Consider the following 25899-nt stretch of genomic DNA (forward strand, 5'->3'; position numbering starts at 1 on the left):
TAAGGGGAATAATGTTATGATAAAGGTTTAACATAATAAGTATAACGGTGAGATATTGTGTGTATATTGTGAGGTAGCATTGCTCGCGCCCCGCAAACTATTCGGTTTTATATTCAGTCAGTATCTGAGGATTGCAGAACTCAGCGACTTCCAGGAGATTTTACATATAATCTCAAACTTTTACCAGAGCTTTTGTCGCTGACAGATCTCACAAAATGATGAAAGGAACAAAGTTTATCGCTTTCCGCTGTTCACACAGTAAAACTACAGCATCAGGCTTCTTTACTACTATCTCTGTTCGTGACAAATTTTGAAGGAAGTATTCACATGTTCCAATGAAGGTACCTGCAAAATTGTATCATTGTACGACGCACAATTTGGGTGATACGATGTCATACACACTGAGATGCGGCGTGAAAAACTAGGTTTTGCTTAAAACGGAGCACAAGTTACCCAGACGGTACTTATGCTGTGTTTGATAATGAGAGCACTTAGCGACTTCCAACGAACTTTATAAATAATTTCAAACCTTTTTTTTTAACTTTTCTCGCTTAGACGCATATATTAATTCATATTTGTGAAATAATAATAAATTTGAAGCTCTTTTATACATGGGAATTCAATTCCCTGCATAGTAGAGGATTTACTGGTGTAACAGAAGATATTATCAACCCACAGGACAGTGTTAGTCCTCTGAAGCTACCAGACGCTATTAATTTTGCCTTTCCCGCACCAAATAACGCCGCGCATCTAGATGGGAACTTGGTAAGGTGTGCAAGCAGACTACCTTACCTAAACCGTCTGTTGTCAGATGCGCGTTGTCGAAAAATAGCACAGAAGATCTGCACACCAACTATCAACTCTTACGACAATTAGTAAGATATCATTTATCAAGTTTTCTCGATGCGCCTGACAGGACGTAAATTTTCGAATATCGGGCGACAGTAATTATCCTATTTTAAAGCACGATGTTTCCGTTTGGGTGATGTCCAAACGAATATTGTTCACAGAATCTGACGGAGATACCTACGTCAGGAAGCTAAGGTTTGACGAGGAGGCCATCAAAGTTGGGGCATAAATTTGCATAAGATAAATACGTGGAAGGGAATCGACCGTCTCGATTTCAAAAGGACCACCCAGCTATTCGTCTCAATCGAATTAGGGAAAGTTCTGAATCCCAAACCTGAGTGGACCGATGGGGATGCAATCCCTTCTCTCCGACGTCTGAGTCCACTGCGTTAACCACTCGCTGTCCGTCGTTGTAATATTTGCGTAATGTACTTTCCGATGGTGAGGTGGTGAGAGAGTTTTGGAAGTCTCAGTCAGGGCAAACTGACATCGTTAATTAGTGACGACGACCTCAACCCAACCCGTCCGTGTACCGTGCACAGGTCAGGTAGCTTTAGAACCAGCAGGTGTCTGGCCCCTGCTGAGACCTGATACAGCAGGCTGGACGCCTGGACGTGTACTCACCGAGCGGGGAGGGCGTGTAGACGGGCGCCTGCTGCGTCATGGAGGCGATGCCGTCGTACAGGTCGGCCGCCGAGGCGGAAGACGTCGCGACAGCCGCGGCCGCCGCCGCGGCCGCCGCCGCAGCCGCCGCGGCGAAGCCCTGGCTGCCCTGGCCGCCCCCCGCGCCGCCCCCGCCGCCTCCGCCGCCCCCACCGTCGTAGTAGGGCGACCCCGCGCTGCTGCCCAGTTCCGACAGCAGCTTGTGCTCGTCCTTGATGCTCCACTTGCCCGGCCACAACTGCGGAGGATCAGACGGTCACGCACTGTCCGCTCGTACACGAGAAACACTACACGGCCGCAGTATTCACTAACAAGTATCCTTGAAGGTAAAATCTTCCGCGTGATCGAGCCTCGTCACACTGCTCTTCAACTCCTCCAGACTCGGCCTCTCGACATCTCCTCTGGGACCCTCCTCAGGGGCCTTCTAGTGTGTAAACAATCAGCCACCCAGGTACACGAGATCCAGTATGTACTTCTAATCACCTGGAAGATTTTACCTTCAGCGACAACTGCCATGAAAACCTGCAGATTTATATCAAGTATCCTCTCCAACTCTCCAATATGCAATATTTCCTGAAACAATTATTCACGAACAAGAACCAACAAGTCAACCTGGACGACAAGTATTCACAAGAATGATTAATAGAGTTGGCTGTTACTAAAGCGTGTCAGAACCGTATTTTGACTTAAGGTACACTAAGTGTATCTCACATAATGTGTGCATAAAGATATTTCACAAATGAGTTACATAAGAGGAGGAATATTTAGTGCATAATTAACAGTCGTAACTTTCGATATCTGCTCTTTCGTTGACGACAAAGTCATACCGTATTTAAGAAACGACAAGTGTTTCACCAATTTACTGTAAGAATACCGTGTTCAAATTTTTTCCCGCAATGTACTTCGTCAAACTAACCATTTTCAGATGGTCTTGATGTGACTTAGCGCGAACCATAGTCTATAGACGTACCATCTGACAGTGCCCATGGACCACGGCTAAAGATCATTTAGTGGAGTACGTGATGCACCCTCACTCGCAACCTTGCACAAAACGTTCTATCGCAAAAGTACTGCCGGATTCAAGAAAGTAGGAAAGATCTTTTTTTAAATTCGACAGCTCTTGAAAAGAGCTGTACTGTCATAAATACCTTGTGAATGTCTGTCCTTCCACCTTTCCCAAACGTGGTCAATAAATGTCACGACATAACTTTCAAAATTAGCGTAAGAGTGTAGGTTTATCCAGTCCATCTCTCTTTACCCGATTTTTGCACTCCATATGCTCTACACTACCAACCAATATCTACGTGTCGTTTTTCCGGATTATATTTGCGCAAAGATCCACAGCAATACTGATGAGGCACTCCGCTTTTGATGGGCTTCCTGATACCATTAAATACAGAACATCTCATTGCAAAGTTCTGTCAGTATCTCAGCAGACTGGTTTATTCCTATGAATAACACAGCAAACATTTGGCCCTTTTATGTACAGCCTATTGCCGAACAAGGGCCTTCGTCAATTGAATCATTTAGGAAACAAGATATTGAGTGATTAATTGCTCACAAATCAGCTATCAGATAGAGCGGGTAGCTCTGTAAAATTGTTAGATCACCAAAAAATGAGCTACACTGTTACAAAAAGCCAGATGTCATTGACAATACATTTGTATTTTTTGTCACGTAGACGTTCACATTATATGACTGTAGGACACAGACAACGTTGCGAGTGTTTTTCTTTTATTTCAAGATATATGCTGACCTACTTTAACTGAGTATAGGGGGTGCTGGAATCTTACACACCGTTACATTTTGACCGTCTCACACTTCTGTATGGATAACGAAGTACTAGTAACAGAAGGATGTAACGTATTTTCGTGAGAGGTTGCTCGACAATGAAATAAATGTTTGTTTCAAACGGCAACGGAACTCGATAGAAAAAAATTACTTGTTTCTAAAAATTTAACGCGGCTGTCGGGCACGGCGTAATATTGACTGTTGTGACATATTCGTGAAACATCCAGCAGCGAACTTTCGAAGTTGTAGAAGGGTAAGGAAAGCATTACTGTCGACAGTGATAATGGCGCCACCATATAATTCCGTATTTTGGAAGAATTTGTTGGCTAAGCTGACATATATACAAAATCGATTATGAGTACTACTGTGATAAAGTAATACCTACGAGATTATCTAGAACATATATCGAAAGAAACCTGCTGGCTCAATCAGGGCCGTTGCGTTACGTATATGGTACTGAAAATTACGGAAAAGAATCATTAGAAGAAAGAAGACGTTGCCTCTCGTGGAATCCTCCAGAGTAAATGTAGAAGGCAATTGTCGGCTGCAGATTTTAACACATAATTTACTGCCTGAAACATTTACATCTCGTAATAAATATAAGGCAGAGATTATATGGGCGCTGTTGAGTTCTCGGGTGCAGAGGAGCGCAGCAGTGTCTTCATATAAATGCGGGAGGTCCAAAAGGTGATGACGTCAAGACAGACAAGCAGAATTCCCTATCAATATGACGTGCTCGTCTGATGGCTGAATAACTACAAAAAAACACTTAGAACGAACTGTTTTACTTGATTTTATCCCAATTAAAGTGATACAGGAACACTCGGGAATTTTTTTGGTATTGCGTCTAGGAATATTAGTTGCGAGCTGCGAGCAAGAAATTGAGAAAATGTGAGTATGAGGAGGGGTGAAGCGCCAAGCGAACGTTTAATGTAGACTGGACAGTAGAGGAGGTGGTGTCCCGCCACTGCAGCAAGTGTTTGCGCGGCCAGAGGGTCGCACGGCACTCCCACCGTACCTGCGCCAGCGGCTGCACACTTTTTGGCAAGAAGCGCTGCATCCCGCGGCAGCGGCAGGCGGAGAGAGTTACGCCGGCAAACAATCGATTTCGCTTCTCGGCGCACGAAAAGAAGAGAAAAGCAAAGAAATAAGAAAAACCGTCCACCAGTCACGTCGCAGTCCTTGCTTGCGTAACACCTGACGGCTCAGATCAAGTCTCTCCCCTCTACAAACTTCTACCTGGCTACGTCCCGCTGTCTTCTCGGTTTTCAACAGTTTTCCCTAGCCGCTTCCAGATGCGTCGCCTTTTACTGAATTACATTTTTAAAAAAGTTTTTACATGCAGTGAGATGGTGAAATTAATGTTTGGCTCAGTGTAACCCTTCGTACTTGCTTGAACGACACCACGTATTACGACCATGTCATTCTCAATGGAGAGAAGTCTTCCGAAGTAAGAGTGATTTCAGGTGAGCCGCAGGGGAGCGTCGTAGGACCGTTGCTATTCAAAATATATTTAAATGACCTTGTGGATGACATCAGAAGTTCACTGAGGCTGTTTGCAGATGATGCTGTAGTACATCGAGAGGTTGTAACAATGGAAAATTGTACTGAAAAGCAGGAGTATCTGCAACGAATTGACTCATGATGCAGGGAATGGTAATTGAATCTCAATGTAGACACGTGTAATGTGCTGCGAATACAAAGAAAGAAAAATTATCTGGGAGTAGGCATTAGAAGTGATCTAAAATGGAATGACCATATAAAATTAATCGTCGGTAAAGCAGATGCCAGATTGAGATTCATTGGAAGAATCCTAAGGAGATGCAGTCCGAAAACAAAGGAATTAGGTTACAGTAGACTTGTTCGCCCACTGCTTGAATACTGCTCTCCGGTGTGGGATCCGTACCAGATAGGGTTGATAGAAAAGATAGAGAAGATCCAACGGAGAGCAGCGCGCTTCGTTACAGGATCATCTAGTAATCGCGAAAGCGTTACGGAGATGATAGATAGACTCCAGTGGAAGGCTCTGCAAGAGAGACTCTCAGTAGCTCGGTAAGGGGTTTAGTTGAAGTTTCGAGAACATAACTTCACCGAGGAGTCCAGCAATATAGTGCTCCCTCCTACATATATATCTCGCGAAGAGACCATGAGAATAAAATCAGAGAGATCAGCTCCCACACAGAGGCATACCGACAATCTTTCATTCCACAAACAATACGAGACTCGAATAAAAGGGAGAACCGATAGAGGTACTCAAAGTACCCTCCACCACATACCGTCAGGTGGCTTGCGGAGTATAGATGCAGATGTAGATGCTTTTTTAAAATATCGGTCCCTTACAAACACTTTTGCAATTGTTAGCACAATGAAATTAATAAACTGCACAGAGGAATCGATGCTAGAACATTTGGAGTTCTTTTCTCCTTGCGCTGCTAGTTTTTTATCTGTCTGAAATGGAATGGAATGCAGGAACAATAAAATATGTCACAACACTGTTTGACAGCAACTAGGATTGCTTCTCCACTCGTCTGCTTTAGCAAAGAGTAAAAAATTTAATGAGTAATTTATTCTTAGTGGATCAGAATCACCATCGATGTTTTGAAAGTTACGACAAAACGCAGCTAATGACAATCAATAAAACGAAACTAGCAATGTGATTAGTCGAATTTTACGTTATCACCGAAGAGTATCATGACACAAAATTTAACAAATCCTGAGTTAGCTGCTATAATTCTGTGTTACGATACTACTTTCGCCTTTGTCATACGGGCTAAAATGTTTCTCACTCGAACTTCTACTACGTCATGCTATGAAAGACGGCGATGCTTGTCAGGCGAGGCTGCTACGACCCAGGGACAAGGCCTGCTGGCCTTACTGCTAGCGCACAGCGCACGCCGTGTACTCACGTTGGAGTAGAGCTGCTCGCCGTTGTAGTGCGTCCTCTGCCTCTTGATGTCGTCATCTGGGTGTCCGTTGAGGTCGCGGTTCTCGTCTGAAACAAGAAAACGCCGTCAGCCTTCACCGGCACACACTTTGTGACCCGTGACAAAAAGTACAGCACAAACTGTCCCCTCCCAGTACGTGTTACCAGACGGGATAGCGTGTGCAATCTCCAATACACAATATCCGTAGTGCGTACGAGCTGTTTACTGACTGGGATCATAGCACCCAGATTGAAGTTCACCATTGACACCTTAAATCACTTCAGAATGGTACCTTCTTGGATACTGGGGGACCACATTAAATCACTTCAGAAGTTGGTTCCTTCTTGGACACTAGGGGGCCAAATTAAAGCACTTCAGAAAACGGTTCCTCGCTAGACACTGGGGAGCCACTGCAGCTGAGCTCAGGCCTTAGTGACGTCGTTGACCGCAGTGGACGTTCAAGTCTAGCAATCGGAAGACAGACCTTCAGTTGGAAGGTAACCAGCCTCAAATTCTTATTTTCTCCTTTCTCAGTACGCAAGGTTTGGACAGTTACTCATCCTGAGTGTAGCCTTTTATTTCATTTATAGGAGAGGATCTCGATCATGTCACCGCATTGTCACTTCACTCTAAGATAAGACGAATCGGAATGTTGTGTGTGCCATCCCTACGAGAACCATGTAAGGTTTTTTCTTCATATTTTCGCAGTTATCTTCATGTTCCGTACATCGAAATGACGTAAGTTCTTTTTGGTAAGTGTTGCTACTAACTAGCCACTGACATTTTATTAAATAGCACATTGGCATACAATTTAATAAGAATGAACATATTAGTCTTTAACACTACTACTGTCACTACTGATACACTTAAATTTACTGTTTTTTTTAACAACACTCACGAGTTTCAATTAAAAACTATTAAATACAATTATCTGTTGAGGATATATCATTTTAGGCTGCGTTTAAAATTTGCTTTGCTACCTTTCTGATATTTTATGTTATTCTTAAAATGATGAAACGTTTTTGTGGCTGAATATTCAAAACTTTATCAGTCGCTGACGAATTAGTTAAGAAAAATTTCAGTATCGAATATATATGTTGTGAAGGAGAGGTTGTAATTATCAAAGTCCTTGAAGGACGTATTCAGGGCGAAAGTATATTATTCTCGTTGCTTGCTTTTGTGGAATCAACGTCTCAAATGTCGTATCACAATTGTAGGTTGTATTTCTGAGGGGTTTGCATGGACTAACAGCTTTTTGCCTAGTCCGCTGTCAGTAACCGCCTAAAATCCACACTCTGGCTCACAGGTGTGCGACACCAAACAGTGTTAATCTCAGTCGATCCGCATACGACCAAGAACCCTATCTCACCAGTTGGCATGCTTCTATAACGTCATTTTATTGCCTATGAATCAGTGTTCACAACATTTTTTTTCAATGTTTCTAATAAAAAAGTGTTTATATAGAAAGGCGGCTGTGTGTCTTGCTTTCTCTAAACAAAGGACGGTTTATATCACATAATTTGTCGATGTGACCGCTTTCTCTTGAATTATTCCACCTTCAGATGTGAAATTTGCCGACTAGAATAGCTGTTACCAGTATCATCCGTTGTGCGTCGGTTTCTTTAATTATGTTCCGGTAACGTGGCGGTCTTTCAAAACAACCGAGGGGCCTGGTGGCTGCGCCAACGATGTCGCAGAAGCGGTCGTGACTCAACAGTGGTAGGGACAGGGCGCGCCGCCGGGGGGAGCAGGGGAACCCCCGACCAAGCCCGGCCTAATGGAGCCGTGCTGCGCTCTCGCGGGAGCATTGTGCGCTGTTTCACAACATGTGTTGCGCCGCCCTGATAGATTAAGTGTCCCAACTTGGCCCGCTCCGCCGCTGCGGCGTCCACTTATGCTAACACGGTGGCGCGGCGCAGCTTAACTGCACTTCCTGCAGGGGCACAAGCGCGAGCGCGTACGTTTTGTGTGTGTGTGTGTGTGTGAGAGAGAGAGAGAGAGAGAGAGAGAGAGAGAGAGAGAGAGTAGAGCCAGAGCAGTCTCAGAGGTGTGCACAGCCGCCTGCGCCAGACCGCGTCGTCACCCTAACGCAGAGGCGTTAAAGTGCTGGAGACGTTTCCCCGTCCTTCCGTTCTGAAGTCACTTTTCCTTCAGTCATCCTCACAGCCGGAGTATCCTGGTGACGTTACGTGCTGCAGCCTATTTACTGCAGCAACCTTAGTCTCTCCTGTGTTCGACCATTGTTTCTCCCCTACCGCGACCACTCTTTTTACTGTTTTCGCGTACAGTACGCCAAAAGGTGACAGGCCCTTTTGGCCCCTCCACTCTTGTTGGAAAGCCCGTTAGGTCCTTTCCCTTTCATCTGTTTTTTTTTTCTTTTTGTAGTTCAACTACAAATAAGTCATAATTCACACGTTGTCATCTTATTTCTGCTGTGGAATACTTGGCAGGAATCGGTGATCACAGTACCTGCATGTCTGAGGAATTTCATCGGTGAGGATGGATTTCTTTTCTTAATACTAAGTTTCACCCACTGTAAGCTTCTATGTCAAAATCCAAGTTTTAATTTTGTCATTGCGGAAATAAATCTGTTTGTTACAGCTTAGCACATTGTTTTCTAAGTTCGTGATTATAGATTAACTTCCTATCCCTGCTCACGTATTTTGGAGGCGTTGTCACATAATTTCGTTAGGAATTGTGTTTGTGAGAAATTTGGCACCTCATATACTGATATGCACGAGAATCAAAATAAATTAACATTCGGTTCCCTTTGCGCCACAGTATCAACGCGTATCCTCTTGATAATAGTGGATATCAAAATTGTTTCCTTTTGATACTGACGAATGTAAATCAGTCAGCCCTAATTAAGGCTCACCACAAGCTAACTTGCAACTTTACATTAAAATAATGCCTGAAGCATTATTCGAACAGCGCAGTGCGTTACTACGCACGCTCCTATAGCAGGTAACCCCATCTTCCTCCGACGTTTGAAGTGACTCACCCAGCCGGTTATGAAGAGACCTAGAGTCTAAGGTGGACACCGAACCACAGTGAATTCTTTGCACATCAAAAGTACTGTCAGCGGTGAAAGAAGTAAAAAGTGACACAAAAAAATAATAAACCGACGACAAACTGAAACCATGATCGTCGGGGTTGTAGTTTAACACTTACCCACTCCTTGATATCTTGTTTCTTTTCTGTAGAAACGGCTTCAGATTTTTCTTATGTTTCTTCCGCAAACAAGTTTTGTTCAGAGTTTCCCCAAGTACTTTACTCGAAAAGAATACTTCGATCTCGTTTAAGACGTTTTGCAGCGATGCACGTCAGACGTAAAGTGAAAACAGATCTAGCCAAATCACTAAGGAGAACGGTAAAATTGCCCTTGACTCTTTCTTACTGTCCACCAATACTTGAGCGCACAACTATAGAATGATTTAAACCGTTTACAAGAGGAAAGCGGATACCTGAACGTATTTCTCAGAAACAAATACTCGCTACGTGAGAACGATAAGACTTCACCGACTTGGACATTGAACTTATTGGAAGGGAGTAGCGAAGACAGGCTAGTTACTAAATAAAGGGAAATTATAGGTGGACATGTCAGTGGCGTCGAAAGACTGAGTCATACCCGGAGGCGTGCTCAGGTAGCCTGACGGTTAACGTGATTGCTCGATGAGCAGTATATACAGTTCACGGACTGGCATAAAAATGTTATTTGTTACTACAAGGTCTTTCATACACTACGAAATTTTTAAATTGAGTAGTGAAATTGTGTTATCGAGTTTACAGCACTGTCTTTATTACTTTTAATATCGAGTGTCATTCCTATTACTTGATCAATCGTTGTTTGTGTGTTTCAGGAAGGTTTCACAAAGGAGTAATGAGTTAACGTTGTGAAAACACATTACATAACCGGCGGCTACTATGCAGAGACTGTTCGTAGACTTCGCTGAATCTTCGAACATCATAATCTTCCTACACCATCAACAGTTGTACGGTAGACAAGGAAATTCGAGGAAACCGGGTCCACTGCAACTATAAAATCGCCTAGACGAAACCGTAAGGCTCGTATGGAATAAAACATTGCATTGGTGCAGGATAGTGTGGCTGTGAGGCCTCACACGTCGCTTCAACGTCGTTCTCAAAAACTGGGTATTACGAAGCCTCCTTGGAAAGAATTTTGAAAAAGGATCTACATAGGCATGCATACAAGATCCAGCTGACGCAATATCTTAAACCCACAGATCGTTTCAGACGGAGAAATTTCGCCGAGTGGATTCTCTAAAAACAAGAAGAGGATAACAATTTTGCAAAAAGAATATTCTTCAGTGACGAAGAACATTTTCATCTGTTTGGGTTCGTTAACCGACAAAACAGCCGTATTTGGGGTCAATAAACGCCTGGGGTAATCCAAGAGAGCCCCACGCATCCACTGCAAACCACAGTTCGGTGTGGCCTATGGGCAGGTGGTGTGATCGGCCCATTCTTTTTTGAAGTTTTCGACGGTAATGCAACGGTGCTGGCGGTGAGTGTTGTCGTGAAATGGTCAGAAAGAACTTCTAGCCTTCTCGGGCTGAAACGGATACAGCCAATATGTCGTCTCAGCAGCACCGGGCTACTTGTCACACATTCTGCAAGACAACAACCCTACACCATGAAAAAAATCACTCAGTCTGTCATCTCAGTTTGTGGCGACTTGGAATGGCATCCCAGAACTTGTGACCTTATTCCAGGTGACTTCTTTCTGTGGAGTTTTTTGAAGTCCAAAGTCTACAGAAAACAAGCCACAAACAGTTCTCAAATAAGGTAGAAATTCAACGTATCATCAACGACACCAACAGAGATGTTTGTGGAAGGGTCTTCACGAACTTCATAGACCGAGTAATTGGCTGCCGAGAGAAAGGAGGTGGGCATATGCCTGATGTAATTTTCTGCACTTACATGGGAGCGTCTGTGGAAGAAAATAAAAGAAAGAATTTTTTTATTTTGATGCATTTTGACGTAGTTCTTGCATTTTTAAAAACTGCGTAATACAGGTAAGACTTTAAACATATTCATTTCGAATATGTCTCTTCCAGATAAGACTACCTGTTAAACAGGTAAAATTTTACGTGTTGGCTACCATACTCTACTATGACGCCATCCCAGATAAGGTAATAAAAAAAACGGCACTGTTGAGACGCACAGGAGGCAGGGGAGGGCAGCAAAAATATTACGGTTCAAGAAGAAGGGCTGTCCGGCAGTGCAGACAGTGGCGGCCCGGGCGAGGCCGCGGCAGATGAGGTTTGCGATAGCCACGGCCGGCTTTCCGCGACCTACTTTGCGGCGTAATCCCGCGCTGCTATCGGCGTCGCCCAGGGTGCCGGCGCTCGAGCCGGCGTCGGCGTCGGCGTCGCGCCCACCCCCGGCTTATCGTCGTTTAATTAGAGAAGGTCACCCGGATGGACATCGGGCCGCGTCCTCGTTAATACTAAGATAATTAAAGCCGCGGCCTCGTCCGTGTGTCCGTGCGGCGGACAGAGGGCGGGCGCGCACGTGTGTGGGTGTCTCGACAAAACGACGAGACAAAGCGGGTGTTTTGCGGGGGTGTCCGGCCGGACACATCGCGGCGCCCAATCCCGGCCTCAATAGATTGCAATGCGTCCCAGCGGACGGCGATCCAATTAAAATAATGCGCCGAACAAGTGTGGGGAGCGGCACACACAATGCGCGCGCCCCTGCCCCCGCCGCCGCCGCCGCCGCCAGCCCGCCCCTCGCCACTCCCGCCCCCGCCTCCCACACGTTTCAATTGACCAGCGCTGCCGCCCCACTCGCCCGCCCCCCGCCTGCAAAATTGTGATTAGATTGTTGGCGGCCGCGCCGGCTGCGATGCCGGCTGGCTGCCTGCCGGCCCGGCTGGCGCGAGGGAGAAACCCCGATCCCCGAGCGGCGCGGAATTGGATTACGGGTGTTGAGCTAGTGTTATATGCGACGATGATGATGATCGAGTGGGATTTTATAGGGGGAAGGGGGGCGTTTCTGAAAAACAGGGGGGCGGCCGCTGGTCGCGTGTCACACGGGGTTATTAGATGGAATCGAGCTGACGCCGCAAAGGGTGCCTGGCTGCGTCCTCTGGAGCGGAGGTGCCCAGGCGACCGGCTGACAGCACACAGTGCTGCCCTGCTCCAGCAGAGTAGTAAGTGTGCCAGGAGGCAGTAATCGCACTACCGCTCAGGAGGCCGCACTCAGTCCGCCTACACGGTGCCCCTTCTCCATTAGTCTTGACGTCGTGCGTGAGCGTGCGTGTGGGGAAGGGGGTCGGGTGGTCAGAGGTAAGACTCGCCCCTTCTTCCTTGCCCGCTGTTTGGAATTAACGCTCCCTGACGCCTCGACTACGTATTAATTACCACTTCGTGCAAGTACAAAGAGGTCCGTTAACAGTGCGTCGGCTCTGTGTGGGTCTGTCAACGGGTGGGGCGTGTCCAACTTAACACAACAGCTCTCCAGGAATTGTTACATAGGGCAGAGCGTTAATATCATCAAGAGACGGCTGTGTAGCTGCAGTGTATCACAAGACAAACGCGATACCATCGCTCCTCCTAATGGTACATATTGAATAGGTGGATATTATTATATGTAACCTCTGTCGATCCGGCATATCAAGTCCAAGACGATGTAAGGTTAAGGCTAATCGTCCAGCTGAGAAAAAGGTCATTGTAGACGGAACGGAGAGAAATAGAGCGTGACCTTTCGTAATGAACCATACCGCCATTTCCCCTAAGCGGTTTAGGTAGACCGCATTTGAACCACCGTCCTCCCAAATGCAACTCTAGTGCATACTGATCGGCACAACGTCGATGACGCAAACTATGTTTGCGGAAGTGAGGGACAGGAAATGGAGCACAGTGATCTTTTAAAGAAACCATCCCTGTATGACACGGAAAAATATGTCAATCAAAGTGTTCTAGCAGTAGTGGACACCAAAAGATCCTGAGGAAGATCCCAGCAGAGGGGTCGAAACGTCGAACATTTTAGAAGAAACATGATGCAGCCTGATAACCCAGAAGATTTTAACGTCAGTGACAACGGCCACGAAAGCCTGCAGACTTACATAAAGCTCATCAAGTTTACCCCAAAAATTTATCGCGTTATGAAGAGTGTTGGGATATGAAATACCATGAAGATGTTGATCTGGTTGCGGGTAGGTAAAAGAGAAGGCCACTTTTCATTGGAATACGAACGAGAATGGAGCTACTCTACGACAGACAGTGGTTACAAAGGCCTAGTACAACCAATACTGAAATATTGCCAGTTCATGTACAACACGAAACAATCTGCATTAATGGTGGAATCGAGCGTATGGTATAAAATGCGCCACGGAATGCCAAACCACACAACTGTTTAAAAATTTAAACTAAGAGATTTTCGCAGAAACACGCTAGGTATTAGAGAAAATCTATTTTTAGAAGCAGCTTTCTGTGATAACTTTATGAATGTTCTGCAGCTGCCAAAGACATTGCGGAAGTAGAATTAGCTCAACTGCGTCTCATACTGAAGTACGCCAGCAATCGTCGTTGGCGAGTTCTTTCGGTACTTAGCCAGATTGTCAAATAGATTCGGATTCGATAGCATAGGATGTCAAACACCTGTCATTTCCCTCTATGTACTGCAACTTTTTTTCACTACACTTATTGCATTACATTTTTTCTTTGACATTCGCATTATATGAATTATAATCTCATAAACTAGGCAGAAACAAACTATATAGAACAACTTTAACAACTGTTAAGCATTCAGTTCTCTGTAGCCTTAGAGAAATCTTTATTTGTTATGTTCTTTATACCATTTTTAAAAACCATTAACAGTTGTATACCAGTAAGATTTAGAAGCATCCGACCCACCTTACATTTCAAGGCGTTGGATTACTCTGTACTGTTAATGAAATAAATAAATAAATAAATGTCCAGCCATTTAGGGTGAATGGGGAGGCGACTCCTTTGGGAAGGACAAGGTCCGTTTCCTGCACCGTGTCTGTCTGCAAATCCCTGCTCCGTCTCCAATGCCCTCCTCGTCAATGGGACGTTAAAACACTAACCTTGTTGTACCTGCAATGAGACGTCTAGATCACGCTTTCTTTATGCACAGCAACTGTAAATCACGCGTCGTCAGATTAGAGAAGATGTAAATAATCACATTTCGTGCACACTCGCACTATGTTTCATCTACATCTACATGACTACTCTGCAATTCACATTTAAGTGTTTGGCAGAGGGTTCATCGAACCACAATCATACTATCTCTCTACCATTCCACTCCCGAACAGCGCGTGGGAAAAACGAACACCTAAACCTTTCTGATCGAACTCTGATTTCTCTTATTTTATTTTGATGATCATTCCTACCTATGTAGGTTGGGCTCAACAAAATATTTTCGCATTCGGAAGAGGATGTTGGTGACTGAAATTTCGTAAATAGATCTCGGCGCGACGAAAAACGTCTTTGCTTTAATGACTTCTATCCCAATTCGCGTATCATATCTGCCACACTCTCTCCCCTATTACGTGATAATACAAAACGAGCTGCCCTTTTTTGCACCCTTTCGATGTCCTCCGTCAATCCCACCTGGTAAGGATCCCACACAGCGCAGCAATATTCTAACAGAGGACGAACGAGTGTAGTGTAAGCTGTCTCTTTAGTGGACTTGTTGCATCTTCTAAGTGTCCTGCCAATGAAACCCAACCTTTGGCTCGCCTTCCCCACAATATTATCTATGTGGTATTTCCAACTGAAGTTGTTCGTAATTTTAACACCCAGGTACTTAGTTGAATTGACAGCCTTGAGAATTGTACTATTTATCGAGTAATCGAACTCCAACGGATTTCTTTTGGAACTGTGTGGATCACACTTTTCGTTATTTAGCGTCAACTGCCACCTGCCACAGCATACAGCAATCTTTTCTAAATCGCTTTGCAACTGATATTGGTCTTCGGATGACCTTGCTTGACGGTAAATTACAGCATCATCTGCGAACAACCTAAGAGAACTGCTCAGATTGTCACCCAGGTCATTTATATAGATCAGGAACAGCAGAGGTCCCAGGACGCTTCCCTGGGGAACACCTGATATCACTTCAGTTTTACTCGATGATTTGCCGTCTATTACACTTCTTGAGCGATCTAGTCGGTCCCTTTGTCGAATAACTGCACCATGATCGCCCATCTATCTAAAGACTTTGTATCTTTTACGTTCAAAATACTAGTTTTGTTTCCTCCATGTCCTTTATCCGAATGAAATTGAAGGAACCGTTAATTTATGATACAAGCTGTTGCGCGCTTCTGTTTCTTGCATTGTGCACATGTAGCTATCGCGCATGCATGAAACTAACTAGTACAGTCAGTATTTCGTTTTTAACTCCTTGTGGAGTGGCAGGGGAATATCGCGTCTTACGCTGGCGACGTAGAACTACAAAGCCAGAAGTGACGGCTGCCTTCGTCGTGTCCTGGATCACGGAAGCGGCCGAGATCCGCTGGAGCGGAAACCGTGGGAATCCAGGCGTCACTCACAGGAGAAACAGACGTTCCTTGCGTTAGCGACGCTTCTTGCGCCGCGATCAAAATACATTCTGTTTCACAGCACATCCGAACCGAGACCAGAGCCATCGTACGGCTGGGTCTGACAGTATACAGAATTCATTAATGTAATCTCCTCATACTCAATTGTAGGCACAAAATGGAAATAGAGGAATGCGATTGACAGCAAGTGCCGCATTTGCTTTGGGATCGCAGAGCACCTGTGGAAGTACAGCAGCAGATACAGCAAATGTCTGGCCTGGAGCCGGGCCGCCCATCCAAACAAGAGACGTCACTCTTTTTCCCTGCGGATTTTTCAACACATAGAAGCAATCTTCGAGACTGGCCCAGGTAGGTCACCTACGCGGCACCCACTGATCAGCCAGTCGGTCTGCTATCGACTTAGACCCGTCCAGCCGACAGTAGCACCAACTGGAGAGGAATGACTGCTGGTCAGACACACGCACGGTGCCTGCAGTATCAGTGAACTGCCGGTCCGTGTGCACAATGCGGAAGGCGCGCGATGTATCTGAGTTTGACCGACGGTAGGTTTTGATGGCCCGGAGGCTTGGCACGAGCATTTCGGAAAGTACACGGCTTACCGGGTGTTCGACGAGTGCTGTGGTGAGAGTCTTCAACACGTGGCGAAACCAGGGTGAGACCACGTCCAGACGTCGTGGGGTTGGGCGACCAGCCCTCATTGCACACGACGGACGTCGCAGGCTGGGCAGACTGGTAATACAGGCCAGACGGCGAAGTGTAGCGGAACTAACATCTGGCTTTAATGCTGAGCGGAGTACAGGTGTGTCTGAACGCACAGTGCACCTAAAACTCCCAACGGTGTGCCTCCGCAGACGATGACCCACGCATGTGCCAATGTTAACACCACGACATCGGCAATTACGACTGAAATGGGCACGTGACTATCGGCACTGGACAGTAGGCGCAGTGGCTGAGCGTTTCATGGTCTGATGAATCCCATCATGCCGACGAGAGGCCGTGAATCCGTCGTCATCCAGGGGAAGATCTCCTTGACACTCGTACTGCGTGACGGAGACAAGCTGGCGGCGGCTCCGATATGCTCTGGGGAACATTCAAGTGGGCATCCGTGCGTCCAGTGGAGCTCGTGCAAGCCGCCATCACGGAGTATAGTGCACTGCCACCTGTGAAGGTCTCGCTGTATGGTGGTACAACATGCAATGTGTGGTTTTCATGAGCAATAAAAAGGGCGGAAATTATGTTTATGTTGATCTCTGTTCCAAATTTCTGTACAGGTTCCGCAACTCTCGGAACCGAGGTGATGCAAAACTTTTCTTGATGTGTGCATTTACAGGTGCCGGCGCCTTTAACTTTGCCGCTTTTTAGTGTCATTGGGCAAAGTTTCCGGATATAGGTTTCTATTCCAAATATTATGTATTCACTGCCCTCCATCGGTCCTAGAAATTTGTAATGAGAATTCCCGAGTGACTTCTACAGCGGCTGCGAGAAGACAGTGGACGGCAGGATTTTCACGGAGAACAGGGCGGCGCGTGATACCGGCGAAAAATGGGAGGCTTTTGGAACGTGTGAGAACCTGCGAGATGCGTTGCGCCCACTGAATAGCAACATACCGATTGGAAAAATTGCAGCGGGAAGTGACAGACAGTGTGTATACTGTATTGTTTTGTAAGCAGTTGTTGTTGTTGTTGTGGTCTTCAGTCCTGAGATTGGTTTGATGCAGCTCTCCATGCTACTCTACCCTGCGCAAGCTTCTTCATCTCCCAGTACCTGCTACAACCTACATCCTTCTCAATCTGCTTACTGTATTCATCTCTTGGTCTCCCTCTACGATTTTTACCCTCCACGCTGCCCTCCAATACTAAATTGGTAATCCCTTGATGCCCCAGAACATGTCCTACCAACCGATCCCTTCTTCTTGGCAAGTTGTGCCACATACTCCTCTTCTCCCCAATCCTATTCAATACCTCCTCATTAGTTATGTGATTTACCCATCTAATCTTCAGCTTTCTTCTGTAGCACAACATCTCGAAAACTTGTATTCTCTTCTTGTCCAAACTATTTATCGTCATGTTTCACTTCCATACATGGCTACACTCCATACTTTCAGAAACTACTTCCTGACACTTAAATCTATACTCGATGTTAACAAATTCCTCTTCTTCAGAAACGCTTTCCTTGCCATTGCCAGCCTACATTTTATATCCTCTCTACTTCGACCATCATCAGTTATTTTGCTCCCCAAATAGCAAAACTCCTTTACTACTTTAAGTGTCTCATTTCCTAATCTAATACCCTCAGCATCACCCGACTTGATCGACTACATTCCATTATCCTCGTTTTTCTTTTGTTGATGTTCATCTTATACCCTCCTTTCAAGACACTATCCATTCCGTTCAACTGCTCTTCCAAGTCCTTTGCTGTCTCTGACAGAATTACAATGTCATCGGCGAACCTCAAAGTTTTTATTTCTTCTCCGTGGATTTTAATACCTACTCCGAATTTTTCTTCTGTTTCCTTCACTGTTTGCTCAATATACAGACTGAATAAAATCGGGCAGAGGCTACAACCCTGTCTCACTCCCTTCCCAACCACTGCTTCCCTTTCATGTCCCTCGACTCTTATAACTGCCATCTGATTTCTGTACAAATTTTAAATAGCCTTTCGCTCCCTGTAAGCAGTTATCTGTTAGCAATTTTAAACCAGTTGGCCACATTAGCAAATCAAAATGTAGAGTTTCGTTAAGCTGGGCGTCGTAATGCGCACGGGTGTGACGGTGCGGCGCTCTCCCCCTTCGTGTGAGACGAGGGAGTTGAGGAGGAGGAGGAGGACGCTTCTGGAAGCGGCTTTGTCTGGCCGTCCCGGGCCGGCGCTGACCGGCGCCTGCCATCCATCAGCCAGATCTGGGCAGCCGCGTGTTGTCGGCCGCAAGAACAAGAGCGGCGCAAGGCTCTTCCGGAAAGCGGCGGCCATTAGGCACGGCCGCCTACCGCCTATTGTGCCCACAGCCAGCCACCCTGCTTGTTTGCCGCCCAAGGCTGCGCTTGCACTGCATCGGCGGCGGCCCAGGCGCTCAAGGAGAGACGATACTACACAGATGCGCAGCACTGGCCGGGCAGAGGAAGTGCGCTGAGGAAGAGGGGCCACTTGGAGCAGTTGGGAAAACGCGCGGTTCCATTACCGTTACCTCAGATCAAAACACGTGCCTCAGAATGCAACTCTCCGTTACACGCGTTTTCAGTCGCTTCGCAGTCTTCTTTATGTCCGCAATTTCTTTTCTCAGTTCGTACCTTTGTTTCAACTTATCAAATGGGACGAAGAAATGAGAATTTTGAAATCGGCCGATGACACTGTAAGACTGTCTGAGATGGCAAAGTACTCGGAACACCGATTGAATGGAATAGCATGTGTTATGTAAAGAGTTCATCAGATGAACTTCAACAAAAGGAAAACAAGGGTAATCGAATATGGCGGAATTGAATCAGGCGATGCTGAAAAAATTAGATTAGGTAAAGAGATATTACAAATAGTAGATGCTTTTCTGATTGAGCAGCAAAATAACTGATGATGCCAGAGTTCAAGAACATACAAAATGAAGACTGGCAATAGCAAGAAAGTCATAGCAGAAAGAATAAAAGAGTTAATATCTAATAATGAAATGGCAAAAAATGTAGTAAGAAAACGCATAAGGGATGAAATGAATTGCAAAAAATATGTCAGAAAGCAGAAAAGGAACAGTGTTGAAGAGTATATGAATGTCATAAACAGAGTGATCTGACGGAAAGAGCAGGGAAGTGGATGCCCTATGTAGCCAACGAGGTAAATGCAAGGTTAAAGTACCGTGCCAGTTTTCGAATCTTCATGACAAAAAAAAGTAGATTTTCTGACTTTCACAAAGTCGCGAATTACAATTTACAGAATGCATTTCTTGCAAGCCTTGTAGTTGAAGAAAAGTGTAAAACAGAGTACTCTTTCACGCTGCGTTAGGTAGACATGACAGTGATGAACACGATAGTGGGTGCATTTCCATGAAGTGTTGTAACATATCCTAGTTGTATGCGTTGCATTTAGTATCTGTTCTTTACGTTCTGATTCTAGTTTCCCGTTAAGTTAAAAACTTCACAGCTGTCAAAACAACACTATTGTGACTAGGCTATATTCGAAAATTTTGTGAATTAACATTAATAGTAATAATCCTAAATATTAATTAAAAACACATAATAAAAAGTCGGTACATTACTTTTTCAAATGAAGTATAGGATGTCGAGACTTGTTAAAAAAAAGTCAAACCTATGAGACTGGTGGTTTTCGTAGAAATATGATTTTCACAACTTTTTTTTAACTTAGTGTCGGTGCTTTGGGCACTTGCGGTTCCCAGTGTCTCATATTTAAGTGTTAGCATCTCGTTAGTGAAGGTAGCGTAGCCTTCTGCAGAAGTGAAACGCGGACAATAAACATTTCAGACAAGAAGAAAATAGAAGCTATTGATATTTGGTGCTGTAAAAGAATGCTAAAGATTAGATGGGAAAATTACTAATTAGGACGTACTGAATCGAATCACACAAAAAAGAGCTTTGTGATACTACTTGACTAGTTGATTAATTCTTGATGGAACTCATCCAGAAGCTTGAAGGAATAGTTAATTTAATAACAGAGGGAAGTGTGGAGAGCAAACATTGCGTAGATGGAGCCCAATGATTGACTAAAATTAGTTCAGATGAATGTACGTCGCAGTCGTTACGCGAAGATAAAGAAGCTCGCGCAGCATAGATTAGCATGGAAGTGCTGCGTCACACTGGGAGTGAAAACCACAGTGGCAAAGTCCCACAGACAATTACTTCAGCTGGCCTAAATGGAATCGTCTGCACCAGAACTTGCACGCGGCTTCTCTGAGGTCGGTTGTGTCACAAATATATGTGCTACGCTCTCTGGGAGTTGAGCCCGGAATGTCTCAGGAAAAATGCTCCTGCATGTTGTGACTATGCATTGCCTAACTGTTCGTAACTAGTATTCCAGGATTCTCATTAAGTACAAATGACTGAAAAACTCTGAAAAATTGAAGAAGGTTTCCGAATACATGATGGGTTTCCTTAAAACATTACAGTGATCCAAAACAACAACAATGAAGGACTCTACAGAAACTGCGTCGAGTGTCCTTCACTGCCTCGGCTCTTCGGAGGCACGAAGACATTAACTACGCCATCAGAAGCAGCTGGGCAAGACGTGCGCGTGATCGCTGCCACATTACTCGGAGGCACGGCTGTAGGCCTGTAAGAGCCCCAGTGGGGCCGCAGAAGCCAGAAGTTCGCACAGTGCGAGAGGAATTCCATCCGCCGGCGGGTCGGCCAGACAGCCAGTCAACGGGCGCTCCGACCAGTGTAAGGTGTCGGCCCGCGAATTTCACACAGCCTTCGCCGCCTGTATCGCGTGTCGGGCTTCCGTTTGTATCGGGTTGCTTCGCCGTCAGTTTTTAGTTTCACTTGCGAAATGTCCTTCTCTGAATGGGTATTGCGCTGGATTCTCGGTATGTTACGCAGGTTGCTGTCGCAAACAGTGAAGGGGCACAGTGTCTGGAAGTCACCGTGGAAATGTTCCGCAGCTACTTGCTTACTGAAAACAGCGTTATGTAAGGTGAACATGAGTAGCGGAAGGTACTGAGAAGCAGGGGACAGGCTTTGTCCGGCAGCAAAGAGTGCGAATCACAGCCTTTTTCTTTTCAGACCGTGAAAGAACTTACGACCTTCACTGCCTAGCATTATCTCTTACGACTTCTTTTATATATAGCGTGGCTCATCAAACTGCTTAATGTTCTTAATAAAGATTACTCAGTTTTGCGGAAATTTGACGAGTATTACACAGATGAATGGTATTGTTGATGCGAGTTTTATGCGGGGTCAACCAGAACTCCCATGACAAACTTTTAGAGGTTGTTCAGCGACGCCTCCAAAATATTTTGGTACAGTGGATCCAGAGTCTCTGGTGGCTCGTCAGGGAGTTATTGCATTTCATTCGGTTTCCTGTATCTGTAGTACTCTGAAAAATAGTGCACAACAGTGCAAATGTCGACGGTACGCGCTGCTGTTGACAACAGTAACGCTCGATTTACTCCTTTGCCCTCAAGTTTGCATTCTGTCCTGTCTAGGGTTTTGTTGTCCGTTATTGTTAGCTGTGCGTCAACAGTGATACACAGCAGAACGATGGCTGGGTTTAATGATGAAGAGTTGGCCGATAAGGGATTCACTGAATGCAACGAAAGAGGGCACAACTTTCTTATGCTGATGAGTTCCCGAACTGCTACAACCGCATCTCAGTACTTTTGTATCTGAGGGTTCTTGAATTACTTTACATCTACATGGATACTCTGCAAACAATACTTAAGTGTCTGGCAGACGGTTCATCGAACTACCTTCACAATTCTTTACTGTTCCAGTCTCGTATAGCGCGCGGAAACAACGAACACCTATATCTTTGCGTAAGAGCTCTGATTTCCCTTATTTTATCATGGTGATCGCGTCTCCCTTAGGAGGTCGGTGTCAATTGCATTGCGATTTCCTTTACAAGTGAACAGCCCTTGTCCAGACCTCTTTCAACGAAACTACGTCATCTATTCGCATTCACTAGTACCGATGTTACGTGCCCGTGCCATTCTCTACCATTTCTTTGCATGACACATAAATATTTGGAAGACATAATATGATCCAGACGTCTGTTACTAACACTGTAGTGGGAAATAATCGGGTTCCTTCTTCTGCTATCGTCAGTATGTTGTGTGTTTAAAGGAAGTTGTCCTTAATTTCACCAATTAGCAAGTCTTAAATCACTCTTGTCAGACACGTACGACCTGTCCGCCAGGATTTAAACCATACGATGTCCGCAGAACTACACTGTACGCCTTGGCGATGAGGGTTATTCTGCGCAACAATTACTACGTTTATTACATTGGGCTTCGAAAACCGGTTTACGTTAACTGACTGCCAATACTGTCTCGGATTGGTCATGTAAACGCTCCAATGCTGATGTTGGAAACGGTTCGAGCAGTCGCATTTCCTCTTACACAATAGATTTTCGCTCAACTACAAAAGCTCAACAATGTTTGCAACGTGCTGGAGGTGTCATCTTCCGTCTTATTTTTAAAAACATCACTAGCCAGTACGGAGTGACTTCTTGCGCAGTGAAGTAGAGGCATAAATACTAGAATGAGACATAAATTGCCCACCTCCCGTATTTGACTGAAAAGGAGTGGTCATTGTACTGATTAAACCGGAAACAAGTGAACCGTTCAACCGTTCCTTTCGTCCGTGTTTCGGAGCTTCAGTGGTGCTACGCGAAATCCATTTGAGGCCGCGCCAGAATCCACGCACCCTTGACCACGTACGGCACGTATGACACCTTACGCAACATACTGGAGAGTTAATCGCAGACCCAGATTAATTCTCTGCCCTGCTACAAACGTGAAATCAATCTAAACGGGGTCGGCAGTCTCGCTTTGCCCCGAGAGACAGGATTAAACTTTTCAATATTCCGAAGGTAATATTTAAAAATCCTGTAGCAATCTAACCACTCTGAGAAACATTCCGAGACCCGACCACTGGTCCGGCACACGTAGGCCGCTAGCAGTTCAAATACGCCTCCAACTGGCTCCTAACAACTTCTTTCCCTTGCAACCCTGGAACTAGCTCTAACAACCGCAATAGCGAGCGCAATTGGTACACAGTACCGGTCAGGAAATGGTATGTTATACCTCAACAGCTGATTTACAATCCATATAACAGAACTGACGATCGGAAAACAGATCTGAAAACTCAATTTTTTTTATTAAAATGTGCTTTGAGATGAGTACTTTATTACAGTGTTCATCCCAAGTTCACCAGAAACTCTTTTTTTCGTGTTACAAGGCGATTTGCGAAAAGTGTCTCACTCAGAACGGGGACAAAATAGGCGAAATCGCGGCCAATGTGGCAGCATGTAATTTCAGGACGGCCTAACAGGCGTAACGAACGTGCGCGAACTTGAAATGTGCCTAGCCTGTTTGAACTTCTGCACAAGGGAGGACGAAAAGTGTGTCGAGCGATCGGAGCAGCGGACAACAGAAGAGGCCTGCAGGACCAGCAAGGCCACGAAGAAGACAGAGGACCTCCTTTTCGATCTCGAAGGATTGCTGTGTGGGCCAGGGGTCGCTGACTAGAGACGGGTTTAATTTTACTACGAAAAATGTAACCAAAAACCTTAAACACGTTTTTCTCGAAACCGTGTTTTTCAAATTCTCTGGAAAGAAAACTTGAGAACGGTGCACATGATTTTGATCGAAATTTGGTGGTGGCATTATAAATTGTATTCCCTATCAGCTTACGTATCTGTTTTGCGATCTTCATAAAAATGGATTTTCGGAACAAGCTTTTTTCTCGATTTTTTGAGCAAAGAAAATTCAATATGTGTCAACACGTCACCATTGTCTTGGAACTCAATATTTTTCAATTAACCTATGTGTGTTAGCAGAAAATATAACGAAAATACCTAATACAAAATTGTTTTGTTGTTTTGTTGCAGGTCCAATAAGAGGACTTCCTTAATTCCCAGCTGCAAGGGGTCCTTCGACCTGGAACAGCGGTTCCTGGAGCGCCCGATGTGAGCACAAATATGATTTCTTGACAATAATAGCGTAAGGAATGAGACTATTTCGTCAGATTTAGAATTACTTTCTATTTTACTTGGAAAAGAAAATCTCGACGATCACCTGCTTTTCATGCGTTCAGAGAGGGCTAACTACGTAATACGAAAGCGAAAGACGGTGCCTGAAATTAGGTTTTCGCCGTCGGAAAGTTTTTCGGCGTGTAAACGCGGCACCTGCGAGCGATAAGCGGACGAGGCGAGCGCGCGGTTACAGCGCGTCGCCGTGGCCTGGCCTGGCCTGGCCTGTGCCGGGCCGGCTGGTCCGCTCCTGCGGTCCCCTGGGAGGACGCGTGGCTCGGCACGGAGCGGCCGCTATCTGGCGGGCACACGCGGCGGCCGGGGATCAGCGCCGCCGCCGGCTCCGGCGCTGTCAGCCCGCTGGCCGCTGCGGCCACGGCTGGCCCGGCCGCTATCAGCCGCGCGCCACGCCACACACTGGCGACTCCCAGTTGCACTCAGAGCCTCCCACCACGCCCGACGCTAGCGGGTAGACCGAGGCGGAGGGCGCTTTGCACGATACCGTCCACGTAATCCCTAGGATAGCAACTACCGTACAACTACCTTCACAGCTCACCGTCCATCCAAGTTGCTGACCACAACAATACGCAAAACAACGGCCTTTATTACATGATCATAAATTTTTATTGGAGGGACTTCCACAACTGCTCTGTACCATGTTCATGGGAAACGAATCCGCCTCAGTTTTCAAATACTTTACTGATCGAAGTCATGCACGACACAACGGTTTCGGGGGCTTAGCTCCATTATCAGGTGTATCTCAAATCTAGCAGTAGTAGGACGTCACGTCCATGCCCAAGCAAAGATCTGCCGTAGGTGGACTGACAAACATCCCAACTTGTTGCTGCAAAGAATCCCAAGTTACAACAATTTGCGATGTTGTTTGACGGTCCACCTACGGCAGATGTCTGCCTACAAGTTGTTTGAGCATAGACACGACGTCCTACTGCTGCTAGATTTCAGATACACCAGATGATGGGGCTCAGACTCTGAAACTGAGGTAAAATATAGCGACTTCTGTCGTGCATGATTTCGGTCAATTAAGTATTTTACAACTGTGGCGGTTTTGTTTACCGTGAACATAATAGAGACCTTCAGTTAACGATCGAGAAAGATAAAAGCAATGGAGAGGCAGTTCTTACATTTATATTGATGAAGAAATCTCGGCTCTAGAAAAATCAAGACCCATTCATAAGAATCTGTCTCCTGGAACAATAGTTCGAATACGTAAAATCGTGCAATACGTTCGAAAACTTGAGATAAATAGGTACAGGCTATAGCGAAATACGGAGAACAATCAATATTTACTGGAACCAAAAGGAATAATAGAAATGACAGAAAATGAGAGAAAGTTTCCAATTAAACAAGTCTGAAGACAAGGATTCAACATTTCTGCTCTATTTTCGAAGCTGTACATTAAAAACAGTACAGTCTGGAGCC

At 45.4% G+C, this 25899-nt stretch overlaps 1 protein-coding gene across 4 annotated transcripts in view; it reads right to left on the bottom strand.

The window, feature by feature from the left end:
- The window catches only part of LOC126419484 (paired box protein Pax-5-like), a 264283-nt gene that overhangs the window by 16561 nt on the left and 221823 nt on the right, over positions 1 to 25899 (bottom strand). For all 4 annotated transcript variants that reach the window (XM_050086684.1, XM_050086676.1, XM_050086691.1 and 1 more), the window contains exons 5-6: positions 6210 to 6295; positions 1474 to 1750 (exon numbers count right to left, since the gene is read on the bottom strand). In XM_050086684.1, the coding sequence (XP_049942641.1) occupies positions 1474 to 1750; positions 6210 to 6295 (363 nt within the window). The remainder of the gene's footprint in view (positions 1 to 1473; positions 1751 to 6209; positions 6296 to 25899) is intronic.

The sequence above is a fragment of the Schistocerca serialis genome, chromosome 1, assembly GCF_023864345.2.
Source record: "Schistocerca serialis cubense isolate TAMUIC-IGC-003099 chromosome 1, iqSchSeri2.2, whole genome shotgun sequence".
Lineage (NCBI taxonomy): Eukaryota > Metazoa > Arthropoda > Insecta > Orthoptera > Acrididae > Schistocerca > Schistocerca serialis.